The following is a 20,083-nucleotide window of genomic DNA, read 5'->3' as shown; positions in this document are numbered from 1 at the left end:
TCACTGACAGCTATCTATTTTGGGGAACCTCTCTTGCCAATTTCGCCCTCAACTTAAAAAAAAAAAAGAAAAAAAGAAAAAAAAAGAATAAGAACAGAGACTCGTCCAACAGACACTGTTTTCTGTCGTTACCCACTCGTGGACAACAAATATCACAAATAAAGATGGGTTTGCTCCGCAGACGTTTGATTTTTGCCAAAGATTTTGACATGAACAAATTTTTGACCAGTCAGTACATTAGAAGACACAAAATGTATCTCTACATGACCGAAAAGATTTTGTTTGTTTACCGCTTGGTTATATTTTGGTGATGTGCTACATAACTTATACATCAACTTTTTGGCAGCTTTGGCACTTTATGCACTGGGACAGTGGCTGTTTATCACAGCTCTTAGTTCGTGGCAGTGCCTTTACCAGCGAGAGTTGGTCGGCCCCATGAGGTGAGTAAAAGTTGTTTTTTGCTATATTGATAGGTGGTTCGTATTTGAAAAGCGACAAGATCATAATTTAATCGTTCATTTAGTGTTCAAAATAGCACTCCATTCGATGACATGCATCGTAAACCCATCGACTGCGAGAGAGGAAATGAAACTGCAATCAGCTGTAGAACTCAGCTTTTTAACGGTTTCTGGATGATAATTAATCGACTTATTAATTGTCTGACGATAGCGTGTACATGCATGAGGACAGAGCTGTGGTTTTGTACCATACTCATACTTGTGCACAGTGTTTCGAGAAAGATATTGTACATTTGGCACAACGATGGCGCAAAAGAAAAATCTGAGTGTTACGAGAGGATTCGATACTCAGACTCTAAGACTTTGCGTTGGACTGCTCCAACCACTGAGCTCGTTAACGAGTCAGGCGAATCAAAGCACCCTGTTTAAATGTCACAGGCATTCTGCATAATCAAGTACAGTAGGATCAGTAATGTTGTATCCATTCATTGTAGAGTCATGTACTTATATGTAATAAGAGAGATGATAGATTTTTTTAACCTGGTCATCGAGCAAGAGAAACTTAATCCTCAATTTTAACTCCCATGATGAACCAAGGTAGAATTTCTCCTTACAATATCAATGCATTACCAAGCAGACAAGTGATAAGCATAAATAAAAACATCAATTAGGGGATTATTAGTTGATCATATATCAAATTCTTCAAACTTACATCATAAGAATTGTATGATAGACAGAAAGGAGAATTACTAATGAGATCTTGGGAGTGAAAGAGTTAAACAATACCTTTTTGTTTTAGTTTGTAGTGAAGTTGTGTACATGGTATTTTTTTTTTGTTCATTCAGAACCCTATAGAGCCCATGCAGGTTGACATAGCAGCAGAGGGACTGATCATCCTCCTTTAGAAGACAATTTCACCTTTGAATCTGCAACTCTGGTAGGAAAACCTTTACATCTGTCTTTGAGAACAACATAAATCTATTTTTTTCTATTAAAGCATCTCAGTGGGTCAGCATCTTACAGCTGTAAGTCCTCAAATGTGATTAGCTGGACACTCTTAAACAGTCTAGATTTTTACAATACAGACCAGAATTTTTTCTGTTTAACTTTTATTCGATACTGATATCTGTAGAATAGCCCTCAGTTATGTGAAACAAATGTTCAATGTCCAGCCTTATCAGGATATTGTGACAGGGATGACTGAAGCATGGTAAGACGTTTGTACATGTAGGTTAGTAATTGTAACCCTAAAGAAGTTTTGTCTTTTTTCTGCTTGGATACCTTCTTGGAGTCAATTAGAATGAAGTATTTTACATTTCCATCAAAGTGTACCCTGGTGAAAAAGGAACAAAGAGAGAGTAAGAAAAATAACATCATAAAATGTTTCTTTGGTGTCGTTGCATTTGGTCTTATGTGTAGGATTTCATTTTATGTACAAGCTAATAAAGAGATAAATGATATGTCATGGGGAAACAATGCCTTAAAGTACAGCTCTACAAAAACTTTTATATTAAATATATATCATTGTAAGCTGCAAGCACTGCCAATATTCAATCTTACCATGAGAAATCTGAAGTGTGGCTATATGTTTTGGCCCATCCATAAAGTTGGTTCTGTTGCTTTGTAAATAAACTAATTTATATTGAATTTCATAAAAGTAGGTATATGATGTGAGTGATTTCCTGGTATCAGCTTCTTTATACAATCTTAATTTATATTGCAGCTGCTGCAGTGAATTGGAATGCCTGGCTGTTGATGCCACCTGGATTGAAACTATAAGTTAAGAAGCCGCCCTTAAGGTAATTTATCTTGGCTGTTTTGATGAGCAGTCACCTGCCAGCTTCCCTCAGCTGTTATATTGAAAGGTGACATTTCTCAGTCAGTGGAGTAAGATCTTAAATGTTTATTCCAAAGGAAGAGAGAAAGAAAAAAACAACAACAACTCAGATCCACCTTAAGCACAAGTTAAACCTAAAGGACTATCCAGTCAGTATTTTGCATACTCTTCAAATGAAAGATGTAGGTACAATCCCATACCAAGGTCATTAGGAAATAAATTGAGAATATTTTCTCTTTTAAATGCCCATCTTGTTTTGTTTTTGTAGCTTGAGAAGCTTGATACAGACCTGAAAAATTATAAAAGTAACTCAATCAAAGAGAGCATCAGGTAAAAGTCAGTTAATGGTGACTTAGATTTTGCAATTTTATCCCTAAACCAAATTATTATCATCAGATGGTTAATTAAAGCACTTGTTACATGTAAATTGTTTAAACTAATGAATCTGTGTTTATTACTCTCAGATTCCTCTGATCCCTTTCATGGAATTGCATGCATGTACAGCAAAAAACTTTTACTTTGTTCTGTGAATTGCAATCAATAGACTCTTCCTTGATTTTGTTACAAAATAACCATCTCTTTTTGTTTGAAAAATTTAAATATGGTGTTGACTTTTGAGAGGCATCAAGTTGAACATGCATGATGCCTTTACATTATATTTAAACATTAAGGGTGTTAACCAGGCTTCAAGTGGCCTGCTGACTAACTTTTATTTACATGTAGATCTAGACTGTAATTTTTTATTAAAACAACTTTGTCGTCCTTTCTCTTCATTACTTAATGAAAATTATGAGCATAACTGTTTCAGTTTGTACACCATGTGTGTAGTTTTGTATTTGGTACTTACAAGAAATGTCTTTTATCTGGCAGATGTGGACATGATGATATAGGGGATCATTACTTTGAGTGTGGAGACCTGAAGTTAGTTTTGTTTTAGCATGATTATTCACAAGCAGCTATTATAAAATTTGTCCTGTATTTTTTTCTAATTTTGCTCTAAGAAATGTTGACTCAGAAATTAAAATAATTTGTAATTTTTGGTAATTCTACTGACTCCTTCCATTTACATTCACTACACATTGAAACTATCACACATAGTTCATAGAAAGGTTATGTCTTTTCTTGAATATTTTAGGATTTTGTTCTCAGTAACAGTGTTCACCTGTTAATCTTTTAACTGATAACTTCTCTATTGTATCATGTAGCAATGCATTAAAGTGTTACTCAAGAGCCAGAGACTACTGCACAACAGCAAAACATGTTGTCAATATGTGCGTTAATGTCATCAAGGTAGGCCCTGCCACATATTTTTTGCTATCAATATTAGTCAGTTTCAACCCTGTTTGTAATCAGACTTTGTGCACATCATGGCAGTATACCAGTCACTTAAAGCATACAACAACAAAAAACATGGAATTTGAATTACAAAAAAATGATTTTTTCCCCTGAGAAAATCAAAGCAACAAATACAGTGATTGAATGATCATTTAATTAAGAACTACAATCCTTGGAAAGTACATGTACCTAACAAGGCCTTGGAGAGATCTTTTCTCTATCAAAGTTATGAAAATTTTTTTGTGTGTGATTATTATGAACAAGGAACTGGGCACTGTTCATTAATACAAGATATTTAACTGACTGTCATGTACAAGTGTTTGTCGTTTTTCTTTGATTTGGAAATTTTTTCCAAGTAGTCATCCAGTGTGAGTTTTTTCCCCCTTATTTCAGATTATGTATATCTTATGTGTTATTATGTGTCAAAAGAAAATCAAACTAATATAAACTTTTCTGAAAAAGTCAAAACCAAGGAAAGCTTTCAACCACAATATTATATGCTTTATATTTATTGAAAGCTGAATAGCTGCATTTATAAGAAATACTTTTATTAATCAAAGTATACAATGTGGGTTGTTTTTCACCCACATTATTAATTTCTGTCGACACTATATCTTCAGTGGTTTTAGGTCAGTATTCACTTGGGTAACTGGTCACATGTGCTGAATTATGTGAATAAGGCTGAGAACACTTCTGAATTAGTTGAGGTAAAAAATAAAAAAAAAGAGTTAAAATGAAAATTTAATGTATTACGAGTACCGAAAAAAAAAATTATGAAATGTTGTACAAACTGATACCAGAGATGGAAGGCTTCTGGTCAGGTAAAGGAGAGAGTTACCAGCATCAAAAATGTATGACAACAAGTAATTATTGGATGAGGTTGAGCATGATATCCTGAGTTATCACTACTGAGGTCTGAGTAATCCACCAAGCCAAAGGCTGAGGCTGATAACTCAACTACATGCCTTTTTAATTCTTTATATCATGCAAAAACCAAATTCAGTAGTTATTTTATTATACATTTTTTTAAAAAAATCTGAAAAAGAAGGCACTTCTCTCTAAGTTTGCAAAAGTTAAGAACAAAACACAGACATGGTGCTTGGAAACTAAGCAGACTTTGAACTTGACATGGTGACTCAATATCTGCTCCAGATATTGGGTTATCATGTCAGCTTCACATGCTATAATTGAATATTGACTGCATGCTCTTCACCACTCAGAGTTTTCATAGTAAGTCTAATGTATATAATAATGTCTATGTATATTGTCTGCTTTTCATTTTCATGCCATTTGCATCCAAACCAGTCAACAGAGCAATGAAAGTACCAGATTTTCAAAAATCAAAATTTTGTTATTTTCTAATTTTGTAGCAGAAAGATAGAAAACGAAATCTGGTGACTCTAACCAAACTGAAGTGTGCTGCAGGTATATCTATCTTTTGTCAAGCAAGTTTACAAATAATAATTATTATTTAAGCACTTATAATCACTAAAGACAATTTTAACTGATCCCCACTCATAATTATCATAATTTTTCTTGATAGGCCTTGCAGAGCTTGCTACTAGGAAGTACGAATCAGCTGCCAGGAATTTCTTACAAGCTTCTTTTGACAACTGTGAATGTCCAGAGGTTGGTTTTCATATAATGTGACACAATTCAAAGTCCCAGATGCACATGTTTGTGATAGTCTGTTGCCCGCAACCCTGCCATTGTCAAGTGTCAAGATAGCTATCTAATGTACACAATGTCTTATTTTCTTTTGCCTACTCTGATCTCCCGCATAGCATTTAACATCCAGTGATTCCATTTTGTTGTTGTTGTTGTTGTTGTTTTCTTTGTCCTTTTTGTGAAAAGTTAAATCCAAGAGTATGAGGTGAAAGTTTAAGGCACATCATTACACTCATTATAGATCAGCCTTGATTTAATATTTTGTATGACATTGTAGAAATCTTGAATATGGTGTACACTGTAGGTGTATGTGAATAGAATCTTAAGTACAAGTAGACATTCTTTTTTTTTTCTTTCCCTGGTTTTACATTGCAGATTATTATTCAGGTTATGCCTGATTGCACTTAAAATACTATGAAGTATAATGTTCCATTTCTAAGAAACAAAGCCTTTCGTGAAATCGAACTGTTGGTAGAGATTATGTCTTAATTTCTTTAACAAAGCATATTTCATTCCCTTTTATTCATATTGCGACCTTCATGACTGAATGTTTCTTTTTTTTTTTCTTTTAGCCACAGTGATCGTCGCTGGAGGTTTCATATCTGTCAAATTAAATCAAACACTGGGAGGAAAAAATAATGGAAGACTTCAGAAGCAAAAAACAACATCAGAAGGGATCAAGCGCGGGGCATCTTAAAGTAGATATGATTTATAAGGTTTTTTTTATAGGGCAATGAAATAAAAATAGTTCTCTAATCGGTCGAAACAGAAGGAGATAAAATCATCACACGAACTTCTTCAGGCACAAAGGGTATAGACGCGAGCTCCTAGAAATCAGACTTATTATATCTGAGGTTTCTTTTTTAAGGTTTGGCTCTTTAAGTTACTCTTGAACTCAGCTAAGGAAAAGGAAAGAATGTCGTCGGTTTGCGACTAGGAATATTATTGTGCCGGCTTTAGAAGTATTTTCATCAGTTTATTATTTTCATTATCGATTTGATCTGATAATTGAGGGTAAATGTAAGGGGAGCTAAGCTTTGCGTTTCGTAATAAACACTTGCTAACATCTTCAAAGTTTCTAATTCTACGTTTTTGGTGCTTCTTTTAACCTTTTAATACCGCATGAAAGTCTACATGCCACGATCTCTTTTTAAATATTTTTAACAGATGACCTCGAGGGGAAAAAGGGACTTTCTTTACCATGATGTTGTATCGAACCCTGTTACTTCTCCTGTTTGAACCTGATTTATTCATTTTCGTTTTTGGTTTATGGGTGTGACTTAAATTAGGCCATTTTCAATGACCCCTTATGGCTGTCACTGTTATACATGGCATTACTTCATATGGAATTAAAAAATATCAGACCAAAGAAAAAATCAGAAATAACTACTTGAAAGCGGGAGACAATGGAAACAATAAAACCGGGGGGGGGGGGTCTCTGAGGTATATGGGTCACTAACTTGAGCTACTAATGTGGAACGGGGAAATATTTCCATCATTCTCATGAGGCCTTTAAGGAGGCGAGATCTTGTTGCCTCAAACCCATTCTCCTTTGAAAAAGAAGTGACGTAGGAGAAATCTGCACCCGTAATGGATAATAAAACGTGCTTAGCTTTGCCTTAAGAGTTACTTCGCTGCAGCAACTCAATTTAGATCATATGACGACTCATTTGAGTTGTTAACATTGCAAATTGTCACATGGTCCTTGTATAAAAGAGAATTCCTATGCCTCGCTGATTCTTCGTGGTCTTCGTGACTCGCGCACGCTTGTGGCTTTGCGTGATGTGTGATAGCTTGAGGACATTCACGGTTACCGCTTTTCAAAAATCAAGATCAAAATAACACAATAAACTGATAGACCTAAGATGACGCTCTGCTAAACAAACAACCAATTATTTGAATACGAATGAAGTACATTTGTCATAAGTTTATCAGACTTATTCAGACAAGTTCCGCACCATGCATTCATTGATATTTTAAATCAAAATGACAGAAAATACCTTCTACCTTCCTGATAGATTAATCTATTATCTTGGTGTGCAATTGAACCAAGAAGTAGTGGATTACTCTCAAAGCACTTTCCTCATAATTGAAAGCTATCCTGTAATCAAAAAGTAGGTATTAACAATAATAATAATTATAATAATAATAATAATAATAATGATAACATATTTAACCAAGGTAAACCCTTCAGCTGAAACTGTTATAAACATCAACAAAGCAATGAGTCACCACAGCAATTCCTGCTCCATTCTTTGGACCTGCGTAACAAGGTAAATTTCGCCAGACAGGAATCGGGTTGTAATTTTAATTGCGGCCTTTCGCTGATTCAGAAGACATTTGTAAAATCCTTCGAAACTGGTCCTCATGATGATATTTTAGCATCCAACTTAAGAACGACCCCTCGTACCCCAGGGCTAACTGATGAGGAACTTATGAAACAAGTTAATGAACTAACGACACCCAACAAAACGGAGTAAAAGTATCAGGGACTACAGAGCCAGTCCAAACAGTTATGAAGGGTTGGGAGGGGTTCCGATGGGGATTCCCTTGCATATCAGGGACATAGACCTGGAAGGTCTGACACCTGGTCAGAAAGAGATGACTTTAAAGTTGCTTACTGAGGAAGCTGATTCTTTTGCTAAAGATGATAATGATGTAGGATGCATCCCTGACCTTAAACTTGACCTAGATTTAGAGGACCAGACACCTGTACAGAAGAACTATGTGGCAGTACCTTAACCACTCCACCCAGAGATGAAGGCCTACATTGAAGATTTGTTAAACCGGAATTTTATCAAGAAATCATCATCCTCGTACAGCGAACAGAGAAAAAAATATCAAAGCATACGGCTGTGCGTGGATTTTAGAGCACTGAACAAAAAGACACGACCCGACCGCCACCCGATACCCCGAATACAGGAAATGCTGGATAACCTCAATGGCTTGTCATGGTTTTCTGTTCTTGATCAGGGGAAAGCTTACTACCAAGAGTTTATGAGTTCAAACAGCCAGCCTTTGACAGCCTTCATTACCCATTGGGATCTCTATGAGTGGGTCCGGATACCCTTTGGTCTTTCCCGTGCGCCTGGATCATTCCAACGTTTTATGGAGAACTGTCTGGGAGACATGAGAGACAGTGACTGTGTACCCTACCTGGATGATATTATCGATATTCAGTGCCACCTTTGAGGATCACATTGAAAACAGACGCAAGGTTCTTCGACGACTAAAAAAACAGAGTCAAACTGAAACCTCGAAAATGTAAATTGTGTGAGAGAGACGTTACATTCCTTAGGCGCATTGTGTCGAAAGAGGGATACAAACTAGATCCATCCAGCATTAAGCTTGTACTTGCACTCAGAGACTCGCCTCCAAAGACAGTTAATGAAGTGTGCAGACTTATGGGTTTCCTGAACTATTACCGACGGTATGTTAGAGACTTTTCTAGAATCGCCAACCCTATCTATGATCTGGTGAAGACACGTAGTCGTCCTCCACAGGAAGTTAAGCGGGATAAATCTACGAAGGAGCGCAGTGACGATGGCCAATTACCGGCAAAACACTGACATTCATCAATCTGCCTTGCGGACTCTTATTGACTCAATCAAAAGTGCTCCAGTAATGGCGTATCCTGACTTACAGAAACCATTTGTTCTCCATACAGACGCCTAAAAGGATGGCTTAGGCGCCGTGTTGTATCAGTATCAGGATGACGTTCTCCGTGTTGTCGCTTATGGGTCGCGCAACTTGACTCCAAACGGGGAGAATTACCATCTCTATCCCGGGAAATTGGAATTTCTACTCCTCAAGTGGGCTATCTGCATCAGTTTCGAGACTATCTCTACTACGCACCAAATTTTAAAGTGTTCACCGAAAATAACCCACCCATCTATGTATTATCCTCTGAAAAACTGAATGCCACCAGTTTGCACTGGATTGGAGAGTTAGCCGATTTCAATTTCACTATACACTATCGCCCAAGAAAAGCCAGCATTGATGCCGACGCTTTATCTCGAATGCCCTCTGTTGACACAGCTTATACAGAAATAGTACCACAGTATGTCCTTCAGGCCGCTGCATGGTCAACAAAATCTCAAGACCAAGGACAAGTTAACCGGGTGTCCACCCTTACAGGAGACCACACCGTCGTACCAACTGACCCACTTAGAAGTGAAGAATCCACAGGACCAAGGATAGACCTCAAGTACGCACAAGCCACTGACCAGGTCGTTCGTCGAGTGAGTAATTTAATCCGGCGTGGCCAACGACCACCAGAAGCAGAGAGAAAACGTGAGTTGAGTGAGACGCAACTTCTGAGCGAACGGGGTGAACCGGGAAACTGCGCTCGCATCGGGAGGATCAGATTCACATAGTCGTTAGCCGTAAGGGAGGAGATAGCCTTGTGTATAAAGGCAAGCCCGAGGCTGGCTCTGGTGGGAACAGAACTTCGAACCTCACATAGGAGCTTGCTATTGCCATGCAATAATCTTCCTATTAACATCCCAAGCAAAACAGGCCAGAAGAGAGAAAGAAGGGTCCGGAAGGATAAGTGTAACACTGCTCATCAGATACCTTTATCACAGGCCGAAGACTTATCAAATGATACAGAGTGTACCCTATGGACGGGAGATGCTACCGTGAATTTCAGTTGCTGCAGCCTTTTATTAGAGATTAATAAGTCAGAATCCTAAGTAGTATATTGTTGTGCAAGAAGATATTTATTTATCTTCGGTACCAGTTCCCTTTACGGGCGTGAAACCATTCAATGTGTGCTATTCAAATACACAGTTTAGGTGCAAGTGTCAGGGACGACACTTTTCTTCGGGGGGGGGGGAAGTTTGTTAGGGCGTATACAAGTGGAAACAAACGTTAAACGTAAACGGAAATAATCGTAACGGAAATGCATAACACGTGACGTGTGACGTATCACACATCTGGGAAAGTAGTAAAATTGATGTATGAGTGCTCTCCTCTGCTTGTATGCGTTAGTTGGAATAAGAAATACGTATCTTGAAGTGCTATTTGTTTTATTGGTCTTTACTGTAGTTTTATGGGGTACGGGTAACGAAGGACTTTCTACAAATTGGCCTGGCTTGGCTCGTTGATTATTTTATTTTTTTGTAGCCCCAAAAGCCCGGCTTATGACGCTGGAGGTACTGCACTTGATATATTTGATACACGAGGCACCCTTCAAGGAGGAGGTTTAAGTTTTTGGCATTTACAATTTTAAAATTCATAAATGGCATTCCTTTTCATCCTTGCAAAGAGATATTACACATTTCTTTAAGTTACTACCTACTTTTGTATTTCATTGGCTAGAGTTGTGAAGATCATGGACAGTTGGCTAAAAGAAACCTACATTATAAGTAGTTACAGCAGAGGTTACCGAATCAAATAACAGAGAAAAATCTCATAAAGATGCCGTGTATTTTCAGCCAGAGGACAATTATGAAACAATAATATATAGCCATAAGAGAAAAAGTTAAAAAAAAAACAGGTTCAAACACGAGTTGAAAGTCACTTTCTTTTTAATTTTTATGCTTATGGGAAAAACGGTGGGGTAAGCAGTCATACCTGGCAACTTCAAAAAAAGATATAGGAGAAGCCCGTACAATTCTGGCATCTTGATTTACTAATTCACTGTTCTCACTTGTAATACTCTTCAATCGACCGGGAAGAAGTTTACTGTCGTTTCTTTCAATTTTGGCTCATTTTCCCAAACCAAAATTATCAGTCACGCTCAAAAGAATATAATTTCAACTGATGCTGACATTGCACACTTTATCTGAAGAGGAAAAGATTCCCCATCATCGAAAATTTGCTCAAAACATCAGGAACAAAAACGAAGGTCCTCAGCTGCTTGGAAATACCACCGACTAGCACGAGTTTTGATCACTTTGCAAGTTGTGAGAACGTCGTCCCCAGGTTCCAGACCTTGTCAATTCTTCCCTTCCCTCCCCACCCCCAGAATGGTCCCTAAATCCCCATTGAAAAACCTCTTCAACGGCCAGTGCTGAAGAGTTTCATTACAGTTTTTATTATAATGAAGGGCTAGAAAATAAACTAACGAGAGCTCCGCTTTTATGCTTGGCTAAATCTATATATTACACTGCCCTGATTTTCCATCCGCCGCATTGCCCAGGAACGAAGCTCAATTGCTAGTCGAGAAATAATATTTTACGTTGTGATGAGAGAAAAAATAATATCTGGTTTTAGTTTATGTTAGGAATGAATAGATGAGGTCAAGTGATATTAAAAATAGTACCAGTAATAAAATAATCTCCATTCAAGCCTTCAGACGTAACGGAGATTATTGGTTGCGTAGAAACTAAAGGTTTAGGTTTTCGCAATTGGAACTTGAGCTTGCTAAATACCACCTCTTGAAAATTCGCCTGCGTCATTTGGCGATGAAGTTAGCTTGCGTATATAGGTGAATTCATTTAAGGCCACGAATGGACAAACCTTTTCGTGAATTAATTTTCCTTCTACTCCGATGATTGCTACACACCGAAGTCTGACTGAGCTAAGTACACGCATCTTGCAGCGACCAAATAACCGATTGGAAAAGGAAACCTTTCGCGACCGTGAAGTAACTGGGCTGTCGAGAGAGAGCTTCAGGTCAATATTTTGAGGTAAGAGTTTGTGGATTTTATTCCATACTGAGCTCTTTATTTCTGCCTCTTACATCTTATGTTTAACACATTTGTAGCCACCTCGAAGAAATCTGCTCCGCGCAAGCAAACATTTTCGCTAAATCAATGTTTGAAATCAAACATGGACACCGATTAACCATGAAACTACAAATTGATGCTCATCTGGGTGGTGAATAATGCACATACAATCGAACGATCGATCGGAACTGAACGAGTTTAGTCGAAATCCGAATGCTAATTCTCCGCTTTCAACCCGATTTATTTATTTATTTTGTTTTTCGTGTAAAGCTAGACATAGGTTATTTTCAATGTCATCTTATCTTTCATAACTTTTACTTCGATTAAAAAGAGATCAAACCAAGTACAAAAATCCACTTCATCAAGAATAACTACCTGAAGGCGGAAGTAAATCGAAACAAAGTTTCTTGGGAGGGACCCTGAGGTGTATGTTCTACTCTTTCCATTAGACTTCTAAGGAGAGGAGACCGATCTGCTTCCCCCCCACCCCCCTTACATACAAGAGACGTGTACTAAATGGGTAACAAATTGCTGTACGCGACCTTTACTTCTGTTGCAACTCAATTCAGATCATATTATGGTTATTCGTGACTTGTGCACGTGTCACGCGGTCTCGCGTGATGTGCGATTACTCGATGACATTCTTGGTTGCCGCTTTTTGCAAATCAGAGATCATAACAATACAATGAACTCAGTTGAATAAGTCTGCGCCAATTATAAGATCTCTATCACTTATATGCATGAAATTATGCATGCGACTGAACTAAATTTGTCAGCAATTAATCTTACTAATCCTGACAAGTTCCGCACCATAGAATATAAAGACATGTGATAGCGCGAACAAGAATGACAGAAAATACTGCTTGATTAGTTGTTTCGGTGTGAAACCAGGAGATAGCGCTGTTTAACATAACTGGAAGCAGCACGGTTCTATCTATTGATTTATATATGGTTTTATTCTGCTGACTCATGTGGTGTAAATAGAAATTGAAAGAGGAGGGCAAAAGGTTAAGATTTCGAAAACAAAAGTCTCTGGATGTTGCTACAGTTTAGAACATACTGTTTTGCATATCAGTATGCGTTGATTGGTTTGTCTCAAGTGGAATAGAGAGGCTTGAAAAACATTCCGCTTGTATCTTAGTTTTTGATGACTGTATTCATCGCCATTTACCCTTGAGACCGAAACTTATATTGACTTAAAGCGATTTACAACTTGCAAAAGGATCAAAGTTGGCCCTGCTCAAAGACAATTGGTTGGTGAGCGCTTTGTCGGTGGGTGATCAGGCTCTCAGTCCACGAGGTAAGAGTTTCAACTCTGGCTGCGTTTTATTTCCGAAGAGAGATCGATTACATCCGTATCTTTCGCATTTTGCTCGTTTGGCTCTCGAATTAGGCAGTATTGATGCTTTGGCTTCTATTCCGTTGACGAAAACCATGGTATTAAGGTTTCATAACTTTTTGCATTTCGAAACTATAGGATCACTGACGCGTGTAGTTGTGGTTAGGACATGGTACCATTAACATTCAAGCAGCATGTTGAGTTTTATCGAGCCTGATCAAAAGAAAAAAAAAATGAGAGGCGTGAAATGGTTCTTTTGAGAACAAAATTAACCATCTTCATAGTTAAAATGGGTTTGATTAATCGTGTGCCTCCAGAAAAAAGCAAACAAACAAACAAGTATAAAAAGTTTGATGCCGTCAGAGAGTAAAATACGAAGCGATCGCAATCGGAACATAATAAAAGTCACCTTACATGTAGCTTAACTGGTTAATTCTATAAATACGGCTATCTGCTGACAAGGAGAAAACAGCGTTGGTTAGTTTTGACACGTTCCGAAGGCAATATGGTCAGTGCGCGAACCCCGAAATGAAATCAATGAACTTTTGCTAGCAAACATGTTCACCAATTAATTAGCTTAAAACACACAGACAATTCATATAACAAAGCTTGCACAGTTGCGGCAAACTGTGAATAATGACTTAACAACAGCTTGAGTAAGCCTTCCCTCTGTTGGTTTCTACTAGCGTCTCCTCGTTAAACTAACCAAGCCTTATGTGACTATGTTACGTCACACTGGCAGAAATGAACTGACGCCGACAAATACTAGAAAACAAGAGGTCACCCCACTTTTCCTTCCTGCCCTTGGGAAGCCCTCATAATCTAACGATTCAAACCATTGCGCGTGCACTTTTAAGTGTTTCACACACCACTGAGCATTTTAAGCATAAATTTATCATACAGATAAATTGACTATTTGTGGTTTCTTTTTAAAAAATTGTTGAGATCACTTCGAGTTTACTTTACACGCAGTAATTATTTGTGAAGATATCGGTGAAAAGTGTTGTAGGATATCCTATCCGTTCAGGATGTGGAACGTTATTTATCACTAAACCTCAGTTATATAAAAAATATGTTCTTAAAAACGCACCCAAGGTTGTAAAAATTGACATTTGCCGATTGTTCGAAGAATGAATAATCCGTTTTCGCTCTGAATAAGTAACCGTCAAGCGGATAAATACCGCTCATATTGGTAGTTCAGAAGATGTATAGTGTTATTCACTCCTCATCCCATGTATGAAGAATTCAAACTAAACGGAAACTGATTGTAATATTGACCTAATCTGCCTCTATATGTCTTTTACATTTTTTTTTTCTAATTTCTGCAAAGGTTCTTCATGGCCTCAGCAGCGGCCCCATCGTTTCGTTCAACTAAAGAGACAACTAATTACGCCCGGTTATGCAGGCTTCTGGTGGATGTCAGTGCATATATCCTGAGAGAGACATTTGACAAGAAGCGTCCGCCAGGAAACCTGGATACGGTTTTATCAAGCCCTCCGGTTCATGCGGTGCTGCAGATACTCAAAAGTCGTAAAGTGCTGAATCCATCTCAATGGAGTAAACTATATCCTACCATCAAATCTTCAGTTTCATCAAACAATTTCGATATCACTCTTCTTATGGTTCTGCTGAGGAACATTTGTAATCTTGTTCGTCCAGCTACCGGCTGGGATACACTTCCTCCTGCAACAGATACAACCCTTGAGGCAGATATCGTTCGCATCAAGTGTTACAGAAACACAGTTTATGGTCATGCCAGCCAGGCCTCAGTTGATGACGCAACATTCAATCAATACTGGCAGGACATCCAAGATGCATTGGTGAGACTGGGAGGAGCTCGTTACCAAAGTGATATTGATAATCTGAAAAAGGAATGCATGGACCCTGATTTTGTGGAACACTACAGAGAGCTTCTTAAACAGTGGGTGATGGATGAAGACAGCATTAAAGAAACCCTGGATAGGATAATAGAAGAACTAAATGATATGAAAGAATTCTTGATCAAACCTAAAAAGAAGACAGGACTGGAAGGTAACTTTGCGCTCGATGCCCCTAAGATCAAACACTAGGTCTACAACTTCTTATTTGTCTCTTAATTTTCTCTATTTTCAGGGATAAAACAATTTTTAAAATTAACTGATACCGATAAAATGAAACACCAATTTCTCAACTGACATTATTAAAAAAAAAAAAATTGCCTCCCTCCCGACTCCTTGAAATGCAGCGGAAATGGTTAATAGGGGCGTGGTAACTTCCTTCATGTTATGATGTGCAGACCCACTCATTTTGGAGAATTTAGGATTTCTTGAATATCAATAACGGTTTCTCATTAAACAAGATGTCATATGCATGGGTGGGTTCGGCAGTAATATACGTTTTAATAGACACCTTCAGCATCCCCTCTGGTATGATAATTTTTACGTTTCGTAAGACTCCCCCGGCTTAGCAAAGATACTGTTCATACTTCATGCTTGAGCAAAACGTATTATTCACGGAGAAAAGCTTTTAAACAATCTCGTGAAAACATTCAAATGAAAATTTCTTACTAATAAGTCGTCTATTTTTCTCTGTGTAGTCGTCATTTCCATACCATTTACATCTCTGAACTTGATCCCCACCCCTCATTAAAAGCAATATCCGCATTAAACCCAAATATTTACTAAAGAATCTTTTTAACTGATTTGTGACACTATTCAAACATATAAAAAATATTTCGAAACTATATCAAACAAAATTAAAACATTTGGGTTTCCTTTTCAGCTGTAGAAGCATACACAAACGCGTTGAAAAAATCAATAAAAACCCAAACGGAGTTCCACAGTGTAGCTTCTCCCACCTCAACTAAGGTAAGAATAGATGACACGTACACCAGCCTTCTGATACAACACGGAAGAAAGCCAGTCGAAGACCCTGATATGGGAAGAGAAAAACACCTTCAGCAGTACGGTCAAGTGAGTGGAAAACCAGTCACACACTGTCAAGACATTTTCATCTCTGACGCCGATTGTAAAGAGAAAAAGAATCCCAAAACTGTCCTCGTCACTGGGAAGGCAGGGATTGGTAAGACACTGTTCTGCCAAAAGTTAATCCGAGATTGGGCTGGCAACAAATTGTTTCAATCCCAAACAAACCCAGCGCAACTACCTGACTTTAAGTTCGCTTTCTTGTTAACGACCCTGTGAGCTTGAAGGATATCTTAATCCGATCCTCAGTGTTAGATGACGACTCAAATATTGACGACTCTTTATTTGAGTACATTTTTCATCATTCTGAAGACGTTTTGATCATCATCGACGGGTATGACGAATGTTCAAAGCAAAGTTTTATTACTAGTGATCTGGATGAACAGTATCCAAATGGTGCCCAAGAGGAAATGCCGGTTGCAGCTCTGTGTGCCAAGCTTATCAAAGGAAAAATTTTGAAAGATTCCGTTGTCATGATAACCTCAAGATCCGATGAATCTGATGACATAAAGGATAAAATTGGCTTTGACCGGTGCGTGGAAATCACAGGATTTTCTGAGCAAAATGTGAAGGAATACATCGACAAGTATTTCAAAGAAAACGACGTCATGAAGAATGTTGTAATGGATCACATTACCAAGAATGAAAATCTTGTCAGCTTTGCCCACATTCCAGTTCTCTGTTTTCTAATGTGTTCCTATTTTGAGTACATCTTGCAGGAATCGATGAAAACTGATGCTCTCCCGGTGAACACAAGTGACATTTATTTTGAAGTGGTTAATATGTTTTTTAGTAAGCATAGCAAAACGAAAGGAACCACACCTGAAGTTACAATGGACAAATTGTCAATTCTGGCTGCTCAATTGCTCCGAGAGAAGAAGTATCTTTTCGCCGTCGAAGATATGAAGACATTTACTGAAGAAGAGGTTGAGAACTTACGAGCAAGCGGTCTTCTTCATTGCGGTCCCATGTTTAGAAAATCTTTCTCGGAAATGACGAAACATTTCTGTTTCACCCATCTGACACTCCAGGAATACTTAGCGGCCCATTGGTTTGTGAAGCACAAAAAGATTCCGTCCGGAGAAAATGCGTCAGCAATGGTGTTGCAATTTATGTCTGGCATTTTATCAAAACAAAAAGACAAAGCTTTTATGCATAAACTGCTTGAAGGAATCAGTAAGAGCTCTTCAGCCGAGCGTCCAGCAGGACTAATAATAACGAAATGTCTAGCTGAGTACCAAGACATAGAATTTGCAAAAACTGTCGTGAAGAAACTTTCCAATCAGTTTAGCGATCGTGATGGAAATATTAAATTTCAACACTTGACCGATGTGGACTGTATTGCTGTATCTTTTCTGTTGGATGTCATAAATACATTAAATGTAGTAAAAACGCCTGAAAGGAGTCAAACATCTCTCCAACTGTCTCCCAGGCCGTTGGGCAGTCAACGTGGACTCTCTAGGCGTGTCACACTGAGTGCAGGGGAAACTGCCGGAAGGAGTCAAACATCTCTTCAAATGGCTCACAGGCCGTTGGTTAATCGACGTGGACTCTCCAGGCGTACCACCTTTAGTGCAAGGGAAACTGCTGGAAAGATTAAAACGTCCTTTTGCCGGCCCTGTTGGGCACAATTGACTCTCTTCAATTGCCAAATTACACAAACTGGACTACGACAAATCTTTAAGGCGCTAAAGAAATGTTTCTGCACCGTCACTTCACTACTCCTTTCTGTATGTATTTTAAACGAAGAATGTGTTGCAACGATCGCAGAATCGTTGCCAAGGACTAAGCTGATCGAACTGTCTCTGAAAGGAACTCGGATCACTGATGCCGGTGTTCTCAGTCTATGTCGAGTACTACAGACACAAACATGCAAAATTACCTCATTAAATCTGAGTGGCAATCAGATCACCGATGCTGGCGTTGGTAGTCTATGTCAAGCATTACAGACAGCAACATGCAAAGTAACAACACTATATCTGGGCCGTAATCAGATCACCGATGCCGGTGTTGCCAGTTTACGTCAAGCATTACAGACACCAACATGTGAAGTTACCTCATTAAATCTGAGTAGTAATCAGATCACCGACGCCGGCGTTTGTAGTCTTTGTCAAGCATTACCGACAGCAACATGCAAAGTCACAACACTAGATCTGGGCCGTAATGAGATCACCGATGCCGGTGTTGCCAGTCTATGTCAAGCATTACAGACAGCAACATCCAAAGTCACAACACTATATCTGGGCCATAATCAGATCACCGATGCCGGTGTTGCCAGTCTATGTAAAGCATTAAAGACAGCAACATGTAAAGTCACCAAACTAAATCTGAGTTGGAATCAAATCAGTGATGCTGGTGTTGCCGATCTATGTCAAACTTTGCAGAAGGCGCAATTTCAAGTCACCGCTTTGAACTTGCAGGGTAACTGTCAGATCACCAGTGTTGGTAAGAGGCGTCTCAAAAAACTTTTGGAGCGACAACCCCATCTTAACCTGTTTGGATTTCCAAAAAAGACTTAAAAGACAACAGAAGTTATTAGAATAGTTGTTTACAAAACTGCAAAAGTGTAGAAACAGAGCTTACAAATATTAAGAATAAATACCTTATATACTTTTGAGTAATTTCATCAAGCAATAAGTATCTTTCTCGACAATCAACATATAACATATTTATTCTCTAATCGCAGTTTCCAGAAACGTTCATTAAAAGAAACTGTGTAGACGAAACTGATGAATCTGAGGAGTCATAACGAGTGAATCTTTGGAATGGCTTCTTTAGCAGCTAAGAGACGATTCAATCGCCAATAAATGTTGATATGAATGAAGATAAAAATATCATCTTCTAGAAAGATCCCTCTGCGAAAGCGTTTGCGCTTGAGGAAACGGATTCAATGGTTGATATCAGAATTTGCATTCATATCATTCAGTCGCTTAACTTCCGTTAATATGTGCGTGGCTAGTTCGAAGTGTTTTATGGAAAGTAGATTAGTGTCCATGTTTCAATAAATTCTCTACTTGTTCGATAACAGGATCTAAAGGAAATATAATTTCAAGGCTAAATGTTTGTTTATTGATGTTAAAGAGCATGTGGACGGTTTTTTTTTCTCATCATCTTAAAATAGTGATTAGACGCCGTGGTAAATAAACCATAGAAATTGATTTACGTTTTGTTACATTTGATAAACGATTGTTATGGAGAATACCCGCTTTGGAAAAGATTTAACTTTTCATTAACGAGCTTTTCAAAGGCCCATTTTACTGAGGTGGAAGCTTTCGTTTCTTAATTAGGTAACGCAAAGAAACAGAAAACCACTGTTAAATGTGTTCATTGAATGGTTTGGGCGTGAAAAAAGAGTTGACGTGCGTTATTTGTGGATCACGAATTCACTACTGGGTCAATATCCTACCAACTTGACCTATCTCATGGTCAATAACGCATTTATTTCTATTTAATTTGTTATCCTCTCGGTTTCGTCAATCGTAACAAAATAGTCCCAGTCTCCTTCGCGGCTGTCTTACAATTCTTTTCCCAACAGATCAATAGTCAATCCATGTATGGGCCAATCACTAATAGCCATTCATTTTGGGAACCTCTCTCGCCAATTTCGCCTTCATATATGAATATTAACAAAAAAGGGTAAAAACAGAGACTCGTCCAACGGACACCATTTTCTGTCGTTACCCACACGTGGAAAACAAACATCACAAATCAAGATGGGTGTGCTCTTCAGACGCTTGATTCTCATCAAAGCTTTTGAGATGAAAAATTTGCTATGAACAAGATTAATTTGACTTTCCAGTACATTAGAA

General features: G+C 38.1%; 3 protein-coding genes across 4 annotated transcripts in view; all 3 read left to right on the top strand.

Annotated features, from left to right (window-relative positions):
• Nucleotides 1–55: 55 nt before the first annotated feature.
• LOC131790239 (COP9 signalosome complex subunit 1-like) overlaps nt 56–20,083 on the top strand; it is a 29,190-nt gene continuing 9,162 nt past the window's right edge. Inside the window, exons 1-2 of one of the 2 annotated variants that reach the window (XM_066170686.1) lie at nt 56–440; nt 1,304–1,324. In XM_066170686.1, the coding sequence (XP_066026783.1) occupies nt 1,319–1,324 (6 nt within the window). In that variant the 5' untranslated portion in view covers nt 56–440; nt 1,304–1,318. Of the gene's footprint in view, nt 441–1,303; nt 1,669–20,083 lie in introns of both variants that reach the window. The other variant, XM_066170687.1, reaches the window with a different exon arrangement.
• LOC131790243 (COP9 signalosome complex subunit 1-like) lies at nt 1,675–6,640 on the top strand. The gene is made up of 9 exons (XM_066170704.1): nt 1,675–1,816; nt 2,182–2,257; nt 2,373–2,477; nt 2,564–2,625; nt 3,166–3,216; nt 3,501–3,585; nt 4,260–4,337; nt 5,174–5,259; nt 5,871–6,640. The coding sequence occupies exons 3-9, from the start codon at nt 2,469–2,471 to the stop codon at nt 5,935–5,937; spliced, it is 438 nt and encodes a 145-aa protein (XP_066026801.1). The 5' UTR covers nt 1,675–1,816; nt 2,182–2,257; nt 2,373–2,468; the 3' UTR covers nt 5,938–6,640.
• LOC131790242 (NACHT, LRR and PYD domains-containing protein 3-like) lies at nt 11,703–19,432 on the top strand. The gene is given in 4 exon segments (XM_059107423.2): nt 11,703–11,933; nt 14,642–15,342; nt 16,072–16,479; nt 16,482–19,432. Coding segments are annotated over 3 exon segments (3,414 nt in total). The 5' UTR covers nt 11,703–11,933; nt 14,642–14,648; the 3' UTR covers nt 18,794–19,432.

The sequence above is a fragment of the Pocillopora verrucosa genome, chromosome 8, assembly GCF_036669915.1.
Source record: "Pocillopora verrucosa isolate sample1 chromosome 8, ASM3666991v2, whole genome shotgun sequence".
Lineage (NCBI taxonomy): Eukaryota > Metazoa > Cnidaria > Anthozoa > Scleractinia > Pocilloporidae > Pocillopora > Pocillopora verrucosa.
This window is presented reverse-complemented; position numbering and strand designations above follow the sequence as displayed.